This window comes from Octopus bimaculoides, chromosome 12 (genome assembly GCF_001194135.2).
Source record: "Octopus bimaculoides isolate UCB-OBI-ISO-001 chromosome 12, ASM119413v2, whole genome shotgun sequence".
NCBI lineage: Eukaryota > Metazoa > Mollusca > Cephalopoda > Octopoda > Octopodidae > Octopus > Octopus bimaculoides.
In genome coordinates, this window is record NC_068992.1 from 47,806,517 (window position 1) to 47,817,993 (window position 11,477).

Here is an 11,477-nt window from a genome sequence, read left to right on the forward strand (position 1 = left end):
ATAGATTCAGTTGAATATGGTACTTAAGTTAAGGCACCAGAATTGAGTATGGTATTATCCATACAGTTTCAAAATAAGGTGATTAAAATCAAAATAAGCAACACGGATATCCAAACTCCATTTAATTGAGCAATGTAAACATTACATCAAATATAAAATGTAGAGCAATTTTCAGCTGCACAAAGATATAGAAATTTCATTAAATTTCTTGTTGCTTATTTTGATATCCTTGTTGCTTATTTTAATTTTAATCACCTTATTGTGAATATATATATATATAATCATTTATTTATATATTTGTGTGTGTATGTGTAAGTCAGTGTGTGTGATTTTCACATGGAACAATATCTAGAAATGTATATAATCTACCATCTATGTCAGAAGAAAGATGATATTAGATGATGTGTATGATGACGGTTGCAAAAGAGCAAAAGTAGTGATGACAACGACAACCGCAATGTTAATGATGACAATGACAATGTGATTAGTGGTGATGGCTGTATTGATGATAATGATGATTATGATAGCAACAATGATAATGACAGTGGTGGTGGAGGTTGTGGTTGTGAAGGCGGTGATGGTATCATGTCCTTTCTATAATTATCACTTCAAAGAACCATTTCCACAGGGGTGACAGTTCATGTCAACATTACCGCATGTGTGTGCAGCAGCTGTTATAATTATTGTTACTGTTGCTGCACATGGTACCATGCAGTGGATAGGTGGAACCCATGCAATGGTGCCAACTAAATGCCCTTCCTAACATACATTCAACAGCTGTTCACTGCAATCACTGCAAGCTGTGCACCACACCACTTCACATAACCTGCAATTTTGCAAGTTCTCCGTAGTAGTGGTGTAATATTTTTCTTTGTTGTTGTTGTTTAACCCTAGGTCAGTCTAAATCCAGTAGGCCTACTATATTTACTTAGGTAAAAAAATTAGGAATTTAATACAAAACACAGGCACAGTTGTATAGTTAAGAAGTTCACTACTTAAAAAATATTGTCATTTTGGGTTCAATCCCACTGTACAGCCTTTACCAACTAATGTATTGTGAGGTGATAAGATGGATGGAAACTGTTGGAAACCCATCACATGCGTGTGTGTGTGTGTGTGTGTGTGTGTGTGCACGCGCGTACTCATCGAACCTGTTTAATGACTGTTTGCACTGAGTCAGAAAGTGTTTCACTGACCTTGCTGTAATAATTACAGTATAGTGGTAATGATGTGATTCGAATCCGCAGCATTCTCCTAACTCCACCAGTGACTTTAGTTTAGAATATGATACCAAAATAATTAAAAAACGGAAGCTGGTATGTACAATAGCTAACAAGTCATTAATTAATCAGTGATTGGTCAATCAATTGAAATAGTCATTTATCAATCCATCTAAAATGTCATTGGTCAATCAAATAAAAATGTCATTAGTCAATGAAGCTAAAATGTTGTTAGTCAATCAGCTTAAAAGTCATCAGTCAATCAATTGAAAATGTCATTAGTTAATGAAACAAAAATGTCATTAGTCACATTCAACCAGTGAAAAAATCATTAGTCGTCCAATCAATAAATAAATACACCAGTGGCTGTCTCTGCTATTGTTGTAATGTTGATTAGAGTCGTGAAAATTTTCAGCAAGTTTGCGTTAATTTAATTAAGCCAAAGTTAATTATGTCTCACATCTCCTTAACAAACCTACTAACTTGCCAACGTACCGACCTGAAAATCTACCTTAAACATTTCAACTTCTTTCCAGTAAATCATTCTCCTCTTTGACAATAAATCATTCATTTTCTATCTCAGTTCTGTGATGGCGCCACATGCCCAGCATCTTCCTCCTCAATTGTTTTCAACAAGATCTTTCCATTTAACTTATCTGCTTCGCTTCCAAAGTTTATCTTTCCTAATCAGATTTATACTTAGTTATATTATCTTCCACTCTCACTAAGGCATACGAATACAGAACATTAGATAGTTGTATGCTGTTTCTCTTTTTGTTGTTGTTGTTGTTGCTGCTTGAACTGTTAGTCTTTTTTGTTTTTGTTTTTGCTCATTGCAACAACTTGCCGTTAACTTGCATCACAGAGAGCTTTATCATCTTGCACAGGCTGTAAAGTTGATGCAATATTTATCATTATTAAACTTACCAGGGTAGTAGATTGGCTGAATCAGTAGAGCATTGGATAAAATGCCTTGCATTATTTTTTTTCTGGTGCTTTGCATTCTGAGTTCAAATCATACCAAGGTCAGCTTTGCTTTTCACCCTTTCAAGATTGATAAAATAAAGTACCAGTCAGTACCACGCATGTACTGGAGTCAATAATACTGACTAATCATCTCGCCTCAAAACTGCTGCCCTTGGGTATAAATTTGAAATCATTATCAAAGTTAACCTGTGTGTGTTGTATACATAATGCAATGAGTTACATTGGTTTCAATTTAGCACAAAGCATTGAAACATTGGCAAGGGGTACAGTCAGTCAATTTCACACCAGTTTATCACAGGTAAACTGACCCCAGTGTCTTACAGATAATTTTCTTTTAACCCTTACATGCCAGTAAGAGATGTGACCGAAACGATTGTTATCAAGAAGTGTACCTGGCCAAAAAAAAACTGCATCAGAAAGTACCCACCAACCCATTTTAAAATGGAAAAAAAGGAACATAAAATTGATGATGACAATAATGATGATGATGTTGATGATGAGGAGGAGGAAGATAATATTGATGATTATGATGATGGTTCAACATAGTTGAAAATCGAATTCGATTTTTAGATAGTTTTCTTAAAATCTTAAAGGGAGGTAGTTTCTTACTGCAACATCATTTGTCTGCTACTTTCCCGACCAAAATGCACAGCCTTGACCAAAAGTTATAAATCTACAGTTTTGATGTCAAAGGTCACAGTTAATGGTAGAATTGATAAATTGTCAGATCAAAGAGCTGCAAACTAACTTCAATTAACAAACCAATCTCTTCTGCTTATGTCTATCAATCTTATCTTTCTCCCTCCATCTCTCTCTCTATCTCTTATAATTATTATTATTTCTAACATAGGCACGAAGCCAGAAATTTGGCTGCAGAGAAGGTTTTGTTGATTACATCAACTCCAGTAATAGATTGATACTTTATTATATCAACCCCCAAAAAGGGCTCAAATAGATTAAAACAGATATTGTACTTATGATAGAAATTATCATTATTTGACTTTGATAGGGTGGTAAGTAGCCAGAACTTAGAGCATCAGATGAAATGCATTGTGGTATTTCTTCTGACTCTTTACAGCTGGAGTTCAAATCTGCCAAAGTCAGCTTTGCATTTCATCCTTCTGGAGTTGATAAAATAAAGTACAAGACAAGTACTGATGGAAATGGTATCAACTAGCCTTTTCTCCATGAAATTGCTGGCTTTCTTCTTAAATTAGGAGCAATTGTTTTATTATCTAGCAGTTATTGCACTGTGTAACAAAATTTTTATCCTGTTTGTCATCAGTCAATTTCCTATTTGCTTCAATGTAGAAATCAAAGGAAATTACTTCTATTCCCTTCAAACTTTGCCTTTTTTTCTGACCTAGACATCAATATTTTGAAACTGATCCATGTTCCATTACATTTCAGACAGATTCAGCACTGATTTGCTGAAGCAGAAATATCATTATAGCAAATATTCTGCTCAATACCACAGATTTGCTTGCTAGTTGCTTGACCTTAACCACTTGAGCAATATTTGCATCTCTGATCATGAGCAGGAGTAGTAGGGAAGCATCATGGCCATGTGTTGAGAGAGATTCTTTGGGATTTGAATAAATGTAAGGAAAGCAACATTTGAAGGAAACATCCCTGGAAAGTATTAAAAAAAAATGGCTTAGAAAATAGAAAATAAGTTTCTAACCAAGGACAAAATCATGTCACACAGAGGTATCACTGACACTCAAGTTACACAGATTGCACCAGTGTACAGAATCAGGAAAGTTTAAGAACCTGGATGTGAACTCCTACCCTTTTGGTTAGTAATAGACAGGAGAGCTGATGGCAATGAGAAGTAAGAGAGGTCTTCAGTAACCAATTATCTCAGACAACCCCAGAACTGTTTCAACCTTGGAAAGATCTAAGGAATTTACTGTGGTATCTAGCTTAGCTAAGGAAGAATTTTTCTGTAAATTCTAGAGATGAGAGATTGTTTGGGAGATGTTGTATAATTAGTGTATGTGAGATGGTGCTTTTGTAAGGAATTCAACGGAAACTGCAAACATTTATGCAAGACTATCATGATGTAATGAACAGCTTGATAACGGTTAATTAACTTCACTGACTGATCCTTGGCTTTCTCTTAACAATCTGTGTGTGTGTGTGTGTGCATGTGTGTGTGCGTGTGTGTGTGTGTGTGCATGTAATAAAAAGTTTAAAGATGCATTAGCACATATTTTCTTCAGTTTCCCTGAGAAGTGCTCTTAAAAGAAAGATACACACACAAGAACGCAACACACATACACATATACGTATATACATATAGAAATAAATTTATGTATACATATGATTATATATATATATATATATATATATATATTGTGTGTGTGTGTGTGTGCATGCATGTGATTATCTAAATATATATATATGCATGGGTAGTCATTATTTAACCAGCTTTAAGGTAATACCTAATAAATTCATTCCCCTGCATCTTAGTGATAACTACAACCTAGACTTTTGATAAATTATAGTGTGTTAGTACATACCCTAATATTTTCACTTGTGCTCTGAGTTGAAATCCTGCTGAAGTCAATTTGCCGTTCATCTCTCCAAGATTCATAAAAAGTATCAGCCAAGCATTGGTGTCAACATAAACATCTGACACCTACCCTTAAATTAGCTGACCTTATACCAAAATGTGAAATAATTATTATTATTATTATTATTATTATTATTATTATTATTATTATTATTATTATTATTAAGGCAGCAAGCTGGCAGAATCATTAGCACACTGGACAAAATGTTTAGTGGTATTTCACTCGTTGCTACGTTCTTAGTTCAAATTGAATGCTTGCAACAGAGTAGAATCTGGTAAAGGTAACCAAGGGACTATGTAACAGTGCTCAACTGGATGAATGATTAAGTCTAGCACTCAAGTGGGCCATGCTTGGATTTGAACTCAAAATGCAGAGGGTTGGAAATTAATTCCATAATCTATTCCCTTGCATGGGTTGGATGGTCTGACCAAAAGCTGATAAGCCAGGGAGCTGGATCAGGTTTCACTCTGATTTGGCATGGTTTCTATGGTGGGATGCCCTTCCTAATGCCAACCACTCCAAGAGAGTAGAGGATGTTTTTTTTTTATGTGCCACAGGCATGAGTACCATTGACATGACACCGGAATCAACCACGACTATGATCCCACTTGGCTTGACTAGTCCCTTATAGTTGTTATTGTATTGTCTTTGGTCAGTTCAATCAGTCTTAGATGCTTCGTTACATCCTAAGTACACAGTATGTGAAGGTATCAGTGCTAACTGTTTTATTATTCAATAAGCTTTCTTAGCAAATCAAGGGCCTGCTTTATTATAAAAGAAACCAAACAGCTGAGTAGATGAAAAAATCTCTACTTAGCTAGGATTTGAACTAAAGACATAAATGAATCAGAGTAAAAACCAACTCCTAGATTTTCAATCTAAATGCACAGTAGACATTATCTAATTAAATTTGGATGGTGCACTTCATTGAACCATACCAATTCACATAGCTTCCGACTGAACCGGATAACATTAAATGATTTGAGAAAGTTACTGGAAATAGGGCTAGCATACTCTCCAGAGGCTGGTTTATATCACATAAGCTTAATGCCACCATGTAATCAAAGTTAAGTAGAAGAACTTAAAAGCCCTTTGAGGTTTATTACATCAACGTTGATTATATTCTATTACATGTTGCATATCCTCAGTGCGATCCAGCATGAAGCACAGAAATATACCTGGCACCAATTCGACTGCAACAGGAAGTAAGCCAATCAAGACAGATTTGAGTCCCTAAAGGGATTTTGTTCCCTTCGTTTCTTCAGTCTCATCAATGTAGTGCAGTTACCTGGATAAACCCAAGGGGAACAAATGAATAAGTCAAGATGGAGTAAAGGGGTGTTAAATTAGATCTTGTTGTTGAAAACATCGTCTTTGGGGTTGAACTACAAATGTAATATGTATGTGTGTATGTATGTGCATGTGTATATGAGTATGTGAATGCATGTATATGTGTATATGTTTAGGAAAACTGCTATGCAAATGAAATTGGACATGAACATACATTTATGTTTTACAAGTATGTTTGTACACATGCACACACACCTGTGTGTATCCTTTGATATACATATAAACACATTCCTGCATGTATATATTAAATGATTGTGTGTTTGTGTATTTTTATATATATGTAGGAAGGGCATCCAGCTGTAGAAACTCTGCCAAATTGGATTGGAGCCTGGTGTTGCCATCCGGTTTCACCAGTCCACAGTCAAATCGTCCAACCCATGCTAGCATGGAAAGCGGACGTTAAACGACGACGACGACGATGTATATATATCAGGTCATTAAGAATGAAATGTCCGATTTTCTTATGCACCATGTTTGACAGTCGTTAACTCCAATGTTTTACCCTGACAATTCTTTGTTTTACAACATTGAAGAGTTACATCAGCACTTTTTGAAATGCAGTTCATGGTGGCTGATTATATTGCGTGTTTTCTCTTGTAAATCAATTTTTGTGAACCCATAGAGAGATCAAAATTTTGTGTTGTTTATGAATATGAGTTCAGTCATGGAACCAATGCATTCCAAACAGCTCGAAACATCAATGCAGTGTTTGAAGAAGATGTGGTGAATGAGCACACTGCACATTGATGGTTTGATAAGTTCCGGTCTGGTGACTTTACTCTTGGAAATCAGCCTCATGGTAGACCTGAGACCAAGGTGAATAATGATGAGCTAGAAACTGTAGTGCAAGTGAATACATCTCAAACTACGTATTGGTTGAAATTACCCAAGTACAACAACTTTAACACGAAATAACTTCTAAAATATGAAATTTTGTTCAAATCGTTCAGAGTAAACCGTGTAGTACGTGAGAAATTCTACCAGTATTCAAAATTTCAAACTGTTTAGTTAAAAAAATTAATCAAAAAATCTCTGATTGAGATGGAATAGATCCGCAAGGGTTCTGCAAGGTGGTTGGATAGAAACAAGGTGTCAAAACACAATCCAAAAAAGAATATTCACCAAAAAAAAAAGCTAATGGTGTCTTTTTGGTGATCCATTGCTGGTGTCATCCACGACATCTTCAGGAGACCTGGTAAGTCAATTACAGCAGATATATACATCAACCAATTGGATGAAATGATGAATGAACTTGCAATTAAACAACCAAGATTGGTCAATTCTCTTGCAAGACAATGCTTGACCACATGTTGCATAAAGAAAGCTAACAGGAGCTGAACTTAGATGTATTCTATTGTCCACGATATTCACCAGACCTGCACCAACTGACTAGCGTGTTTTCCAGGCATTAGACAACATTTTGAAAGGAAAAAACTTCAGATCTGAAGAAGATGCAAAAACAGCCTTTCATGATCTTATCACTTCTTGCCCACCAGAATTCTTCGCTGCCGGCATGAATAAGCTAGCGATAAAATGGCAAAATTGTGTTGAGAATTTAGGTGCTTTGATTAACTGCATTGTTTCTTGTTGAGATAAAGTAAAATAAAGTTTCAGTTCAAAATCTTAATGACCTGATATATATATGTATATATATATATATATATATATATATATATATATATATATATATATATATATATATATATATATGTGTGTGTGTGTGTGTGTGTGTGTGTGTGTGTGTGTGTGTGTGTGTGTGTGTGTACACAAACATGTACAAAAACACAGACAAGCACACACATGTACGTGTGTGTCTGTGTGTGTGTGAATAAGCTGAAAGAGGCCATTTCCAATTATAAATTTCAATTAAGAAGGGAGTGGGAAAAGGTCAGGGAGCTTTTACTTCTGCTGGCAACAAAAGGTTTCCTTCTCAGTGAAAAGCAGATCATATAGTGCTTGCATACAAAATGCAATGCTGCACAGTAATGAGACATGGACTCTAAATAGAGAGAATTTGCAAAGACTAGAAAGGAATGAAGCAAGCAGGTTTTGCTTGAGATGTAATGGCTAACGGGCATGAACAACAAAGGACAAAAGAGCTGAGAGAAAACCTGGATATAAGAAGTATGGTGATGTAATATGTGAGAGTAAAGAATGCACTGGTATGAGCGTGTAATAGGTAGAGGATGACAGTTGGGTAATGAAGTGTAGCTGTGCTCAAAGGGGATGAAACATGTAGAAGAGGGAGACCCATGAAGACATGGAATGCATTGGGGAAGACTGATCTCAGGGAAAGGATGATGGTCAGTACATAGTATTAGAGACGAGCTGTCCACCCATGCAAACATGGTGAAAACATATGTTGAAAATGATTGTAGTGGTGAAAGCTAGGTGACATAACACACAAGATACACACACCCATACATATATTGATGCCTAAAAGCTCCTGGTTTTAAGGATATCGTGAAAGGCCAACATTTGATGGAGTGGGTGAGATAATATACAGCACACACATTTGATCACCATGAACAAAATCATTTGTGCAGGTCGTTTCGTAAAAGCTGAACACTTATACATGATCTTTGACAGGAGAGTCCATTTTGTTTGTACATATATATATATATATATATATAAAAATATATTATTATTATTATTATTTAACGTCTGTTTTCCATGCTGGCATGGTTTGGACTATATATATTTTCTGATAAAACTTAGGAGTATTTGCTTTGCTGAAACAGTGTGGCTATTTTGTAAAATATGAATAAATCTAATTATTTGCTACCCTGCTTTTAACATAGAATTTTTTTCTTATTTGTGGACTGCTACAATCATCATATGAAAACCACACACATACACACACACACACACATACAGAGAGATAAGAAGCAAGAGAGAGCAAGAGAGAGAGAGAGAGAGAGACTGAAAGAATGAAACAGACAGTCAGGTGCACACACACACACACACACACACACACACAGCTACACATATTATTTGAAGGTATAACAATCTCCTATGATTATCAAAAATAAACATCAAAATGGAACCGGAATCTCCAAAAATATAGGAAGAGCCCACTTTCTAATTAATTGCAGGTTATCATCATCAACCACCGCCCCCCTCTAAAATGAGTGAACCATTCTTCATATTACTCCGGAACATTCTTCTATAACATAATTTCTATTTCTCTAATTGAAATTTCTAAAGCAAAAATACCAGAAAATTCTAATTTTATTAAAATGCCCCTTCAAATGGAATTCGAAATTCATTTACGAAAATGTAAAAATTCCTTGTCTTACGTTGAATATGGTTTTGTTTTTGGAATCATAGATTTAAGATTTTTGTGTGGTTCTGGTTAAAATAAACGGCATTGATTTCGGTGTGTGCAAGTGTATGGTTCCATGTGTGTGTTTGCCTGTAGTTGTAGGTATGTTTGTGCATGTGTATGAATGTTCAGGTGTGGAGTTGGTAAGGGAAAATGATAAAAGATAACTTCCCTTTAAATAATCTACTAATGGAGCAGCAGGAAAGGAAGAATTTTTACCATTCTTTGAGAATTGCATGTGTACGAGCAAGTGTGTGTGTATGTAGAGAGAGAGAGAGTGTGTGTGTGTGTGTGTGTGTGTGTGTGTGTATGTGTGTGTGTGTGTGCGTGTGTGTGCGTGTTTGAGAGAGAGAACACTTGGGACAGAGTGTGCATGGAAGGGAGAGTAAGAGGGAAAGAAAGGAGAGAGAGAGTGTTTATATGTATGAAAATGTTTAGAAGAAGAAGAAAGAAAGAAAGAGAGACAAAGAAAGAGAGAGAAAGAAAGAAAGAAAGAGAGAAAGAAAGAGAAAAAGAAAGAAATATAACATTTCAACTATTCATTGTAAAAGAGAAAGAGATGTGGATTGTTGAAAAGAAGGAAAACTTAGAATGCAAACAGAATACTCACTGTTTTGGTGCCCAAGTTCTCTATTGAACAGTGAAGGATTGCAGTTTCTCCTCTTCGAAATGTCACATTGGTAGGAGACGGGTTAAACCGTGGAATAGGTGCATTGTCTTCATATTGAGCAAAGGCTACAAATAAAGGAACAAAAAAACAATATATTAATAATAATAATAATAATAACAATAATAATAATCATAATAACAATAATAATAATAATAATAATAATAATAATAATAATAATAATAATAATATATGGTACCCTAGGCATAACACCTACATGAACTTCTAACTTGTTGTCATCTTGAGGTCTCTGGGTGAGACTTGGATCCAACTTGTACAAATGCAAAACAAAAGTCAAACATAAAATAATAATAATAATAATAATAATACTGATAATTTAACACCTGTTTTCAATGCTGGCATGGGTTTGATAGTTTGATAGGTGCTGGCTGGCAAGGCAGAAAAATGCACCAAACTCCACTATCTGCTTGGGCATGATTTCTACAGCTGGATGCTCTTTCTGATGCTAACCCTTTACAGAGTGTACTGGATGCTTTTGATGTGGCACCAACAACAGTGAGTTCACCATATAATTTACAAGACAAGATTGCCTAAACTGAAGGCTGAATAGTATTGAGGAAAGTGGCTTTGAGTGAGATGAGAGATCAGTGCATAAGTTGTTGGCACTCCGTCGCTTACGACATCGAGGGTTCCAGTTGATCCAATCAATGGAACAGCCTGCTCGTGAAATTAACGTGCAAGTGGCTGAGCACTCCACAGACATGTGTGCCCTTAACGTAGTTCTCGGGGATATTCAGCGTGACAGAGTGTGACAAGGTTGACCCTTTGAATTACAGGCACAACAGAAACAGGAAGTAAGAGTGAGAGAAAGTTGTGGTGAAAGAGTACAGCAGGGTTCACCACCATCCCCTGCCGGAGCCTCGTGGAGTTTTAGATGTTTTCGCTCAATAAACACTCACAACACCCGGTCTGGGAATCAAAACTGCGATCCTATGACCGCGAGTCCACTGCCCTAACCACTGGGCCATTGCACCTCCACAGTTCATAAGTAGAAGGACAGAAATAGATGCTCTGCAGTAACAGAGATACATGGGTTACTTCAAGAGGAGAGAAAGGAGCCTTTCTACTATAGGCACAATGCTTGAAATTTTGTAGGAGAGAATTAGTTGATTACCCTACCCACAGTGCTTCACAGGTATTCATTTTATCAGCTCCAAAAAGATGAAAGGTAAAGTCAAGCATGGTAGAATTTGAACTCAGGGGTTGTTGAGACAATTTTTATCGGCAGATGACTTAGTAGTTGAATTGTTACTCAGCTGTATTCCCTTCATGTGCCTACAACTGTTAGCAGTTATGGATCTCAATCCCAAGGCCTGAGCTTTCATGAC

At 36.0% G+C, this 11,477-nt stretch overlaps 1 protein-coding gene across 1 annotated transcript in view; it reads right to left on the reverse strand.

Moving 5' to 3' along the window:
* Nucleotides 1-11,477, reverse strand: part of LOC106879854 (zwei Ig domain protein zig-8) — a 683,376-nt gene that overhangs the window by 115,497 nt on the left and 556,402 nt on the right. The window contains exon 4 of the mRNA XM_052972042.1: nt 10,072-10,196. Within this exon, the coding sequence (XP_052828002.1) occupies nt 10,072-10,196 (125 nt within the window). The remainder of the gene's footprint in view (nt 1-10,071; nt 10,197-11,477) is intronic.